Genomic DNA, 14345 nt, shown 5'->3' on the forward strand with positions numbered 1-14345 from the left:
TTGCATGCTGCCTGATGAAGTAAAATATGCAGCCGCTCAGCTCAACTATAGTGAGTGTAAAAAAGGCAGAAAAGTGTTCAGCATACAAATCTCTCCAAAGCAGCTGTTGAAATCTTTTGACGTGCGAGTTCTGGGGAAAAGTTATGAACAATCATTATCTCACCTGCTGGAGATTGCTCTTTGAATCGTCTCGGAAGAAACTGAGTGCAATCAGAGTGAAAAGATAACTGCTAGTGAGAGCAAACTAAAACCCAAATAGATTACTGCTGTCCTAACATAACTCAAATTTCACACTTTTTACAGCCATTCATGCAAACACTAATTTAGAATCATTTACAGTGACATCAATTTCACTTTATATGGTTATTTTGGCATAAAATATGACATTTTTGCTTAAAGTGCTCTAGACTGCACTGAAAATGCTACAGCTTGCTGCTATCGCTGCTGCTATTTGTACTTGCAAATGACTGACAGCAGTGGAAAGGTTTAAAATTTGTGTTTGAATGAACTGCTGTAACACTTACGAGATTGTAGCTGTTTTAATACATCAACAATCTTTTTATTGTTTTAGCCTCACTATAGCTAGCCATTTGCTTGTCACTACAGTTAGAAATAAACAGCTTAGCATTGCTTAAGGGAATGCATATCACCCGCCACCTTTCATTCCACATATGTACACTTAAATCATCTTACGTTGACTAATAGAGTTGCAGACATTTTGGTCAAACTTTTAAAATGATGTTTTGGGCAGTCCCATGCAGCAATGTTATTGACTACTGTATTTTATTGTTTTGCCTAACTGTACTGTTTCACTTCCCTTGACCCGACAAGTACCCTACAAGTTTATTTCTCTGAAATAGATCTGGTCTAACTCTAAATGCAAGGAAATGCCTTGTAGCTGCTACATTCCTTCCGTCCATCGACCACGGTAACATTATTTACATGAATGCTCCTGCAAGAACCCTGCAGATGTTGGACGCTGTCTGTCATGGTGCGCTAGGATTCATAACTGGCTGTAACTACCGTACTCATCATTGCACACAGTATTCACTGGTCAATTGGTTATCATTAACTTCACGTAGACTCTCTCACTGGTACATTTTCATCTTTGGAGCACTTCTTGGTCTGTTGCCTTCATACATCTCCTCCTACATGTCAAGTCATCAGTGCAGCTACAGCGTGCGCTCTCAAGACATCATTATCTGCAGTATCCCCTCAGTGTGGACTGAAGTAGGCAACAGGGCCTTCTCTTACTCCACTCCTGTTTCCTGGAACACCTTGCAAAAAGATCTGAAGCTCTCGACCTTGACCTCTCTGAGGGATTTTAAATAGCTGCTAAGTTCATGGCAAAAATGGAAATAATTCAACATTTATTTATACAAGTTAATCCCACTGAGCCTCGGGGACTCATTTACAAGAGAGACCTGAAGATGACTCCAAAAGTTATTGGTCTAATTATAATCAGATATGTTGCACAACCTGTTAGTGCCCACAATATGTGTTGGGGAATAGACTCAACTACTACTGCACCAGATTTTAGCTCAGCGTCAGTAAAACTGAGCGAGTTACAGTCATGTGTGTGGTTTTTAAGGTCATTGTGCTGTGGTAGCCATTTTAAGGTTGACTCAAAAAGTTAATCAACCATAGATGTGTGCATCCACTTTCAAATTTGTCCAGTGGTTCATGCAATATCTTGGTAACAAACAACCCCCCCCCCCCCACACACACACACAGAAAGACACAGGCAAAAACATTATTGCCTGACTTTTGCTATTCAGTGGCGGATGCTACTTAAACTCTATTCCTTCAAACTGAGGCTGCTCAAAGAGCTATCTACACCAGGTAAGATAATAACTGTTCTTGTTCTTTTCACAAAACCTCACTTAAAAAGATCCAACCTGTCCCTTTAAATAATAAATAGTAGAAACCTAACTGGTGCAGAAAGTTTTGATAGAGCAGTTGAGGTTAAAGGAAACTGCAAGTTACGGTAAAATGAACACATTCACCTCAAGGGAACATAAATACTTATGATGTGTGTGTGTGTGTGTGTGTGTGTGGGGGGGGGGGGGTGCGTGTGTGTCTGGCCTCACACCAGATCCTCTCATCCTGATGCACAACACACGCATGAATGAGTCAGACACATGGGTCCGGTGCCCCCTCCTCTTGCAGCCTGAGTCACCGGTGACGTAGTCCACGTGAGCCGTTTCAAATCAGACCCGTGATCGGAGCGCTGCTCCTCCCCCTCGACATCTAAGTGAATTTTTCTCCTGCTGCATCTGTCTCACGGTGACAGGCTGCCATATGTCAAAGGCATTGACTGGAATACTAATGCACTGATGCCCTTTTCCAGCTTTTGGCCCTTTTCTCTAATGTACAGAGAAGTGATGCGTGTGCTTTCATCATTATTACCTGAAGAGGAAGAACAAGAGGAGGCAAACACTATTATACATGTTCAGACTCTTTGCAAAATCCTCTGCGTTTTTAAAATGTGATGAATAAAAAAGTGGAATGATTGGGATTTTTGACTTGCAGACGTATCTGCCTGAGTTCAACGCCCCCTCCCACCCAGTACACGTCTTGTTTTGGTGAATATATGTCACTCTTCCTCCTCTCCCGCCTGCTTTCTGTAAGCCTCATTTAGCAGCTGTATATCCTCGTGATACCCTGAGCTCTCCTGCGTCTGTCGTCGGCTGTTCTGCCGGTGGGCTTCCACGGTGTCAGGAATAGTGATATTGATGGTCTCTGCCTCGGTGTTGCCGCTGCTGGGGATGAGCAGAGAGTAGGATGCGGTCTCGCCCAGGTCGCACGAGACGAAGCGGTTCTCCCGGCGCGAGTAACGCAGCGACGGCGAGCGGGCGTGGGTAGAAGACTGGCTGATGTTTGAGATGATCGAGACGCTGTCCATGGCTTCCTCGTTATCGCAGATTTCCAGGACCTCCAGGTGAATCTTTACGTTGGTGTCCCCTACCCCGGCTCCGATTCCCATCCCCACGCCGATCTCCATGCCCATCCCAACACAGCTGGTGCTCGTGTCTCCAGCTTGGCGTCGGCCTCCAGATGCTGCATCATCTGCACTGGGTTCATGACCAACCGACTTGGAGCGATACACTTCCACCTGTAAAATAAAGTCATTTATTTCAAAACATGTGACACGTTGAATCCAAGTTTTCGTTACTTAAACGTACTTCGTCAAATTTCATCATATTGGTTGCTCAGATCAGAAAGGAGGAGTTCAGATCGTTTGAAGGGGTTCACTGGAAAGTTATGAATAACTATTATCTCTTATAAAGCTGATGGCTGTGTAAAAGTTTCCAAAACATTTTGAGATTGACTATTTTTAAAATGACAGCAATCCAATTGGGGTTTTGCTTTGCTCAGGCAAGCCATTAGCTCATCCGTCCAGTTGGTAAAAACTATCTACAACAGGTAAGATTGTTTCTAATCATTCCATAGATTTCCATTTCAAAAACTTTATTTTAAGTGGGTAAAAGGTAAGTTTTAAGTTAATGTTGTGGTTGAAGATGTCATATATATATTTCCAATTCAAAAACGTTGCAAGTTAGCTCGACTATCTCTGGCATAAAGTATATTTAAGATGGAAGAGTGAAAGATGCTCCCTAAGCTCATAATATATTTATACACATATTCCAAATGTCAAACTGTTTATTCAATGAATTGTGATGAAATAAGATATGATGCCTGTTCTGATAAAAAGAGGTTAAGAAGAAGAGATCAGAGCAAAGGTCATCACCTTCTTGGCATTATTGGGGGAGATTTTGAGTCCGTCGCTGCTGACCTCATAAGTAGAAAGAGAGAGCGTTTTGCCTGTGGGTGCTTGCAGAGAGACAGTGCCCTGAAAGGCACAAAGAGGGATTGACAGACCACCGGATGACTTCTGCAAAGAAAAAACACAGAGAAGAGATAAAACAGGTGAAGTTGCTCGGTGTCTGGAACAGTGGGCTCAAAAGGAACAATTTTAATATACTACTGTTAAAGCAGACTTATGGACTGGTAGAAGTATTGTCATAGTTAATTGTATTATTATGTGAATGATGATTTAGTGTTTCTGTTATTGTTTTTCTAATTTTATTTGTCTGTACTGTATGTTTTTACACACTATTAACTTTAACGATTCATATATTAAAATTCTCAGCTCATTCAAAAGATGCCTTTTGGTTTTTTGTAATATTTAGAGTTTTCAAACTCTTTGAATTACAAATATTTTCCTAGAGATACATTTATGGGCACAAATTCCAGTTGTATATATAATTATGCATGTATCTTGGATAATTATTTTTAACAAATTCAAACATTTCTACACCCATGTACCTACACATGCTCAAAGCAGAAATTCTCAGCCATTTTATTTTACAAAGTTACAAAAAGTAATTCACAACTACACAGTCTTACAAACACAAAATATATACGACTGGAATTTGTCATCATATAAACTGAGTTAATTTAAATGCGTTTTTTAAAAAAAAGCTCTATTTAAAATATGCTTGAGCAGACTTGCTCTATTTTTATATTATTATGCTAAATTTACTTTTGAGCTAGTCTTTTGCTATTTTAGCTTTTAGCTTTCCTTGTAAAACTTTTTGCCTTCAGCTAGCATTTGATACATTTACATTTTGCCTAGATTTTACTACTTGTAAGTAGTATTTTGTTATTCTCCACTGGCATTTAACTACTTTAGATTTTAGCCAACATTTTGCTACTTTTCGTTTTGAACTAGCATTTTTACATAGTTTTTATCCAGCGTTTTGCTCATTTTGGCTTTTAGCTAGTGTTTTACTGCTTTAGCTTGTAGTTGGCCTTTTGAAGCCATAACAAGCCATTTGTTATTTTTATCTTCTAGCCATTTCTTTGCTTTTATGCTTTAGTTAGCAATGTGCTACTTTTAATAATTAGCTTTTTGATGCTTCTAACATTCCATTTGTTACTTTAAATCTTTAGCCAACTTTTTGCCATTTTATTTCATAACAAATCTTTTGCTCCTTTAAGTTTTTGGTCAGTACTTTATTTCTTTTATGTTCACCGAGTCAGTTTCAGCTTGGTAAACACGTTTCAGCAGTCATTCAGCGCTCAAGGTTCACACTAAATTCTCACAAAAATGCAGTTTTTTTAATATTTAGAAGCTAATTTCATGAGGAGAGGCTTTTAAAGGATTTATGTATACGTCCGAGTTTAGACATAACTGCACCACTCAACTCCCCCACAGGCTTTGAACTGATGATGACACCATAGTTAGACTTTAGACAAAGTCAAATTGTATATTAAGAGCATTTTCTGGAACTGAGTTATCAAAACCAAAAACAACAACAACAAAAAAAAATCCCTCACAATGTTCTTCTTCACTGACGAATCAAAATGCACGCTGCCATCTTAGTGCATCAGGAGCAGAGTCTAAACCTTTACGTCAATACCAAGGTCACTTTTGCACTTGATTCTTGCTGTCTGAGCCGGGATTGGATCGGAGTCGTGATGTGAGGAGAAGAGGGATGAATGTGTTTACTTCATCAGGTGTATGTTTTAAATCCTTATGAATCAGACACTGCTGCAGAAATGAGATGTTAGGAAATCAAGGCCATTCACGTTTAAAATTAAAACACAAAAAGACTATAGGTAATTTATTAGCGTCTATTAAAAATTTTCATTAAGTCATTTTATTCAAACAGATAAATGCATTTATTTCATGCATCAGTCATTTACTCTGGGCTCCTGATACGTTTGCCATTTTTATATTTCATTACAGCATTTATATGACTCATATTTGATCACGTTACATTATGTTTTTAGTGTTTTTGCAGCGATTACACACTACTTAAAAGTGAGTCTCTCTGCCAAGATAATGCGTTTGAGATGGTGCATATCACCCGCAGGAGTCACAACTATCAGTGGGAAGCCTGCAGCAGGTCTCATTAAACCTATAAATTATTTAGGCTTGCTAAATGTGGTTATCTGATTGGGTCTGTGATGCAAAACAGAACCAAATGTGATGTCTGTGCCTTGCTCTCCGTGACTGCGTCTGTTTCTTCTGCCATCATGTTTACATCACTTTGTGCGGAGAGAAGGCACACATTGTTGAGCTGAACATGTGTACGATGCCACAAACACACCAATGTCGCTGTAAAAACGCAAAGCTGACGTTCTGTTGAACCTAAATGAGAAAGATGTAAATATACAAAAACGTCTGGAGTATTTTGTTTGAACCATGGTGCAGTGTCTTCAAACTGAAAACAACGTGATCATCGGCTGCCACCAAAAGTCAAATGGGTGATCTTTTATTTATTTATTTATTTTTTGCTCATGCCAGTCTGGTTGTGCTCTTGTGTCTGTCTGTTAGCAAAATATCTTATGAGCTGCTGAACAGATTCTTATATATTGTTTAGGAAATAACCAGTAGATGTATATTTACAACAGATGACCATTTGAAGCCTGGCTGTCACAGCCAGCTGAACTCAAAACACACAAACATTGTTACAGTTCTATTAGTTTTACAGATATTGTGCTAAAATTTGGAGACTCATTCACAACACTAACTTCAAATGCTACTCATTGTGCTCAACCTCTGTTCATAATTTCAGCATTAACCCCATTAAACCCTAATTTGAACCACTGGATAGAATAAATAATAAAAAAAAGTTATTGGATGTACATCTATAACCGATCAACATTTGGAGTCAACAACAAAAAACTGGTTGCAACTCAGTCATTTCTCAACACAAGAGGATCTTAGTCTAAAACTCTGGCATGGAAGGCAGCAGCAATGTACATTCCTTTGAGGAATGCTGGACTTTTAATTTGAACCCAATTAAAAAAAATTCTCACAAAAATCTGGATTTTTATTCCTGACATGTTTTCACAGATGCTGTATCAGGTGTTAGCCCTGCTGCCTCCCAGTGAAAAGCTCCTGAGTTTTCTCTCTCTGTCCAAAAACATGAATGTTAGGTTTATTGGCAGCTCCAGGCTGCTCTAAGCGTGACTGTGAGAACGAATGGTTATTTGTCTTTATGTGGCCCAGGGAGGGACTGGTGATCTGTTCAGGATGAACCTTGCCTTTTGCTGAGTGACAACAGGAAACGGGCGTCAGCTCCATCCATCTCTGAGCCAAGCTGGTAAATAATGAGTGCTTTAGGACATTCGAATGTGCTAGTACAGTTGAAAATGTTCAATGTATTCTTGCAGCTGTAAAGACTTTCTCACAAATCTTTTTCCATCCATCCATCCATCCATCCATCCATCATCCATCTATCCATCCATCCATCCATCCATCCATCCATCCATCCATCCATCCATTATCTTTACCTGCTTCTTCCATTCTGGGTCAAGGGGGTCACTGGTGCCCATACCCAGCAGTCACTGTACAAGAGGCAGGGGGCACCATGGACAGGTCTCCAGTCCATCAAAGGGACACATAAAGACAAACGAGACAAACATTCACTCTCTCACTCACACATAGGGAAAGTTTAGTTATCAATCAGTCTAACATGCATGTTTTTGGTCAGTGGGAGGAAACTGAAGTGTCCGGAGAAAACCCACGTATGCAAAATAAAAAAACCCGGGCTGGGATTCAAAGGAAATTCCACCAGCAATTTAAAAAGTTTTTGATAGGAACCTTTTTTACATCTAGATGCAGCCACAAACCAAAAAGTCAGATGGCCTGTTACTTATTTTGAATGTTATCCAGCTCACAAAGTTTACATTTATGTGTGTATATATATATGGCGATGGTCATCTTGCATCCCATTTCCGATTTGCCCCTTTTCTCTTCGCAATATGAGACAATAAAACTTTTTTGTATTATTGGGAGAGAATTCCAGCTTTCTATACAAAATTTGTGTTAGGTAATGTTGATTAGCTGTGGCAGCCATCTTAAATCGGATTGACTCCAAATGTCAATCAGTTGTAGATGTACACCCAGTGATAACATCCTGTAAGTTTCACTAAAATGTGTTTAGTATTTCACGAGACATTTTGCTAATAGCCAAAAGTGGGTTGACGCCCCCACTTACTGCCAAAATGTTGCACAGATATTTCCAGAAATGAGTAGCATGTGTTGCAAATGACTCTACATATCACCCACACCCCATGTTACCACACCATCTGTACAACTGACTGAATGATAGCATTGTTTGTGTTTTCTAAAGTCAGCTGTTTCAGGCATCTTGAATTGGATTGGCTCCAAATATTAATCAGTTGTTGATGTACAACCAGTGATTGCGTTCTGCAAGTTTCATCAACTTTCAACCAGTTGTTTATGAGATATTTTGGGAACAAACACAAGAACACACACACATACACAAACACACACAGGTTAAAAACCTTTTTTCTCTGCGTTAACCTTTCAGTGACGTGTGATAAAAATTCATTTTTGTGCCTTTTCCACATTTTTTGAGCCCCTACTTTGCTACTACAGTATATACCACAGACACAGTTGCAGCACTTTTAATCTAGTTGTTTTATATTTATGTCTGCTTATATCAATATTTCATGTGAGCCATACACTAAGGCCCCCTTGAACACTTTATTTTGCAGCTGTGGATGAATTCTCTGAAGAGTGGATGGGTTTGGTGCCTCCTTACATGTGATTACACGTTAGATCTTCAGCCCTCCTCGGGGGAACAGCACCTTGAGCCCTGCGCTCGCTAACAGAGTGGAATGTCACGGAGAGGGTAAACACGTCTTTAAGCTCTAATTCCAACTCTCCCTTCGGACGCTGAAGGCCAGAGGCTCTGACAGTAAGAGGAGAGGATTCTGGGTAATGACATTTGGTCTGCTAACAGGGAACAAAACACGACCCGGACAAGGAGAATCACAAACTGTGTCAGATTCAGTCGGGTGGATTTAGACGACTTTGCAAATGCTTTAGTTTATTTTTTATCTTTCCTTCTTTCTTCTTTTTCTTTCGGCTTTTCCTTCTTCAGGAGTCGCCACAGTGAGTCATCCTCCTCCATCTCTCTCCATCCTCTGCATCCTCTGTCCTCACTCCAACTACCTGTTCCATGTCTACCATGTCCAGCTGTCACTGTGCGAGAGGCGGGGGACACCCTGGACAGGTCGCAAGTCCATCACAGGGACACATAGAGACAAAGAAGACAAACAACCATTCACTCTCTCACTCACACAGGAACAATTTAGAGTTACCAATCAGCCTAACATGCATGTTATTTATCTGTGGGAAATACACCCACTAAACATTAGACGTCGAATGGATGTGCAGATCACGCTTATATTGAGTCCGTCGGTCTAGACCAATTCTGGACGTCTCCACGACGTGCAAACAAGGTCCACTCTGGACGTCTAACCATGACCTCACTTGTACGTCGATATAAAGTCGAATATTTGAACGTCGGACTTGGAGGTCGTATAGACATCCAAGACACGTGCAGGTGTGCCTTAGTGAATCATAATTTTTATAACCATAAAATTTACAATCATAATTTATAATCATAAAAGAGTAACTTTGCACAGTTACTCTTTTATGATTATAAATTTGCACGGCTTCATTCATAAACCAACTGTTGCTATTTTCTCTCGAAGCTATTTCTGTTAATCCAGTAAAGAGGATAAAGTAAAAAAAAATTAAGGAGTGATTTATTTGTAAAACTTAGTCCATCTGTTTCTAGTGAACTTTAAGGGGTGATGATTTAATTGTAAACCTAGTATATGTAGTCAGTAGTTTCCTGTTGCACAATAGATGGTCAAATACACTGTTTCCTTAACTTTGTTAGCCGCACAGAGATGGAGCAGCGGCAGATCAGCCGGCTCTAAACCCGAAGGTCCTGGGATTGAACCACAGTCATGCCAACATCCATCTGAGGGTGAATGTGTTAAACATTGCATGGGAACATACAATGAAGACAACACGAAGCACTTACTAAATATATTATTATCTGAAGTGAATAAAATAAGTTAAATTTTGATGTAGAAAATACGTCTATATTGACCGTCCATTGGACGTCGGAAAAAGACGTCATCTGGAGTCACAGTCTGCACCTGCAAGGGACCAAAATTAGATGTGCAAAAACGACTTTAAAAAGACGTTGTTTAGACGTCTCCTTGCTCAGTGGGCACACACATGCACGAAGATAACATACAAACTCTACGCAGAAAGGCCCCTCTGGCTGGGATTTGATCCAGCAACCTTCTCACTGAGAGGCAGTAGCGCTACCAGCTGAGCCACCATGCTACCCAACTCGGTTTCTTGGCCTCATAAGCTGATCTTATTCTGATCGTTTGACATGAAAGGTTGTATGTATGTATTCCTTCAAGAATTGCAAGGCCTTTAATTCTCTTTCTGTAAATACATCACACGGTACTTCCACGTCCTCAGACTTCAATCAATGAATAAGCCCCGAGGAGACATAATAGACGCACTTCTCTCCTAAGAAACTCAGAAGTAGGCCAGACGCCCCCCCCCCCCACACACACACACACACGTCAACAGTGAGCATCTTCGAGTTATACATGATGCAAACTGAGTGGTAAAGCCCGGCTGAAGCTGCACGCTCTGTGAATCTTCGTCCCCTCTGGTGATTCTTAAGCCAGAAACATTTCAAGCTCGTGGAACCAAGAAGAAAAAGATGAGACAAAGAGATGTTGACGATTTTTTGTCTGCAAGTTTGTTTTACCACATTGTGAGTCCAAAATCAGCCTCATCGTGTTATTTAACCCAAACCTGATACAAGGCTTGCTACTGTTCGCAAAGTTTTAAGACCATTTCACAAGCTGTAGCCGTTTTGGTCAAAACCTTAAAAATAGCATTATACTCAATTCCATGTTGTGAAATATCATGATCAGGGTATGTTTCATGAATCACTCTCACCACATTAAAATTTAGCTTGGTATTTATACAATTGGTTGGGTTATAGCTTTCCATGTGTTGATTAATGTTGATGAGCTGTATCATCCGTCAGAGTGTGGTTTGACTCCAAAAGTTAAACAGTTGCAGCTGTACATCCAATGATTTTATTCTGAAAGTTTCATTAAAATCTATCAAGCAGTTCATGAAATATTTTGGTAACAGACAAACAGAGTTAACTCTAAAACTTCAATCAAAGTTTTGACCAGAGATCTTGCGCATACAGTAAGATTTCTAGTATGTGTTGTAATAACTCTTGGCTACAATCACACAAAAATTAAGATCAATATCTCATAAACTGACTAAATTATAGCGATTTGTGTGTATTCGGAGGTCACCTGGCTGTGACAAGCATCTAGAACTGTTAGCTTCAAAAGGTTATCAGTTATAGACGTATATCCAGTGAGTATTTCCTGAAAGTTTGATTAAAATCCATGCAGTGTGTCATGAAATGTTTTGCTAAAAGACAGACAGTCGACAGTTCCTACGAGAGCAAACACTACCAAAAACAAAGACAAAAGGAGATTGAGAATTTATTAGGGTTCTCCAAACGCCTGCAGCAACCTGCTTCAGCTTCACTGTTTGTGTTCTTTGGCTTTTTATTATTTTATTTATTTATTTTTTTTACCACTGAATAGAGTTAAGTATTGACTGAGCACAACTTCGGCTGCTGCCAGACAGACAACGGTGCATAATGCAGAACATACTGAACAGACAAGCTGTTCTTCCCTGTATTTGAATCAAAAATGAATCTGTTGATATATTTTGTTTTATGTTCTGTTATAAAAAATAGTACAGGAGCTATAATTTTTATAAAAATAAAAAACACTGAATCTATAAAAATCTGCTGTTATTCTTCCTCCCTCCTGAAGAAACTCGGCAGACTCAATCAATGATTCGAGCTGAGCCTGGTGCGAAAGTCAGATTTTGGAGTTTTAGATGGGTAATGAATGCAGTTTTTAGCTCTGAGAGACGTCTGATAGCGTTTTGATCAATTGCTCCATTACTTAGAATGAGCCGAGGCTTCAGATATGCAAAGACGTGCAGGAAAAAAACAGAGCAGAAGAGAGCAAAGAAGGTAGCCTTGTTATCTAAATCTCAGGCATATCCAGTCTTTCATTTAAATTTAAATATTAAAAAGGCTGAATCAAAGAGCTGAAGAAGAGCTAAAGTGAATCCAAGCAAAAAACAGAAAGTCACAGCTTGAATACATATTTGTACGGCGGTTATTTAGGCTTCAAACCTTAAGTCTTGTGAAAACATATGTACATTCTCGTGCGAATACTGATTCAGCATTTAAAATATTTTTTCCATTTTTTTTTTTTTTTTGGTGCTATTTTTGTTTTCTTATTTTCCATGCTTTGTGTGTTATTTTGAGCCAATCCTGTATAAAAATGTTCAATTAATTTAGGAGATGTGTGACTTTTGTTTTTTGTAACTTTCAACATTTTCTTTAAATTAAACTTTACAACATTTACAAATATTTCCCCATTAAAATAAATAGAGGTACGTGTATTTATAGCATAAAAAAAAAGTCAAAAATCTGCCTCAGCATACCTGCTCTGTTTTGTCTCTATATGCTACTTTTAGTTATTTGTTACCTTTCTGCTTCTTGTAGCTTTTAGCCAGCCTTTTTGCACATTTAGATTTTTAATTATCGGCCTACTACACTTAGTGTTTTAGTTAGACTTTTAATACTTTTAGCTTTCAGCCAGCCTTTAGCTACAGCTAGCCTTTAGCAAGTATTTTGCTACTTTCAGCTACCAATTTGCTACATTTAGGTTTTAGCTATGCTCTTGTTTCTCTTAGCTTCTAGCTAAGAGTAGTTAGCATTTGTTTGTTTTTTTAGATTGTAGCCGCCATTTGGCTACATTTAACCAATCTTTTGTCACTTCTAAGCTTTTAGCTTGTACTTTGCAACATTTAATCATTGTTTTGCTACATTAAGCCTTTTGCTAGTATTCCGATTCCTTTTGTTTTTAGCTAGCCTATTGCTACTTTTAGCTAGTGTTTTTTTTTTAACCTTTAGTTAGTATTCTGCAGTTTGTTTTGTTTTTAGCTCTTAGCTAAAGTTCTCAATTAAACTTTACCAACTGACTTTCAGCTTCTTCATCTAGCACCACCCAAGTCATTCAGCACTCGACACTGTCACAGAGAACGTGGTTTCTCTGGTTTAATTCATTTTTAAGCAGAATGTAATGAAATCATTTAATAGTCTTGAAACTATGTTCACACATAAGTGATCACCTCACCATAATATCTTTAGGGAAACATTAGACACATGCGTGGAAATATTCATTAATACACCCATAAAGCACTCAATGACACGTACAAATGGCTCCATGCAACGCTTCAACATGACATTAGTAGAAGGAGCTACTTTAGACGGTTCTGTACCTGTCTGGGTGTTCTCTCTGATTTACTCCTGCACCACTCCCAGTCCGTCAGCTCAATTTTCCGACACTCCTCATGCGACAGCCTCCTCTCTGGCCCTTCAAACACAGACGAGGAGTCGTTCAGGTTGAATTCCTTTTCCTGGCGGTGAGAAGGCAGTGTGGTGACGTGGTGGAACTCCTCACCATCCTTGGGGTTCTCGTGAGGCAGTGGAGGACAGTCAGCCTGTGCTTCCCCTCCCCTGGCCTCTGAGAGGAGGCCCGACTGAGAGGAGCTGTCCACTGGGGGCGAGGTGCTGAAATCAAAGTTGGGACAAAGCCTGGAGAGGCCGCCACTTTCCAGCGCGTCAAGGCGGGGATTTGAGAAGTCACAGTTGAAAAGGCTGTGATAATTGGGTTTCTCCACGGGGGAGCTGCTGTAAGACTTGGTGGCGTGTGATAACTTGTAGACACCATATCCTTGTTGGAAGGAAAGGTTGAACTCAAACTTCCTTTTCATCACTGTAAATAAGACAGAACACAACAGGTAGTGAGTTTCTCAGTGTTTTCTCAAAATAGCATAAAGAATTAAAGGCCAGAGATTCAAAATAAAATCATCTTATACTAAGAAAAACAAACAATGTATTGGTTATAAAATGACCATAAATGACCTTGTGTGATATTGTGAGATCCTGTGAAATGTATTAGTCCTCAGAATATAATATGTGGAAGCCTGTCAGTTAGCACCACACACAAATTTAACTCAACACATGTAAAATTTATTTATAAAATCATTTTTGGGTTGAGTTAACAAGTTAACATTAACTTGAGGTTCCTCCAAATGTTAATTTTGTTCTTGAAGTTTCATTAAGATCCGTTTGCTCGTTCACAACATATTTTGCAAACAAACTGACTGTCAAAACATTTTTGCCATTGACACCAAAGTTCATGCTCAATAATCCAGTTATAAAATCCAACAATGTTCAGTCAGGTCATCTGGACGGTTTCTTTTTTTGCTGAGAAGTTTCACCCTTCAACCAAAGGACTTCTTCAATCTGAGGAGCCACCAAACAAAACTGTCTCAGAGGAGTTGACGGTGGAAAGGGCAA

At 39.3% G+C, this 14345-nt stretch overlaps 1 protein-coding gene across 1 annotated transcript in view; it reads right to left on the reverse strand.

Annotated features, from left to right (window-relative positions):
- Positions 1-2596: 2596 nt before the first annotated feature.
- LOC119410897 (probable G-protein coupled receptor 149) overlaps positions 2597-14345 on the reverse strand; it is a 20494-nt gene continuing 8745 nt past the window's right edge. The window contains exons 4-6 of the mRNA XM_037677821.1: positions 13262-13758; positions 3752-3895; positions 2597-3115 (exon numbers count right to left, since the gene is read on the reverse strand). Of these exons, the coding sequence (XP_037533749.1) occupies positions 2597-3115; positions 3752-3895; positions 13262-13758 (1160 nt within the window). The remainder of the gene's footprint in view (positions 3116-3751; positions 3896-13261; positions 13759-14345) is intronic.

The sequence above is a fragment of the Nematolebias whitei genome, chromosome 6 (assembly GCF_014905685.2).
Source record: "Nematolebias whitei isolate Nwh7 chromosome 6, NemWhi1, whole genome shotgun sequence".
Lineage (NCBI taxonomy): Eukaryota > Metazoa > Chordata > Actinopteri > Cyprinodontiformes > Rivulidae > Nematolebias > Nematolebias whitei.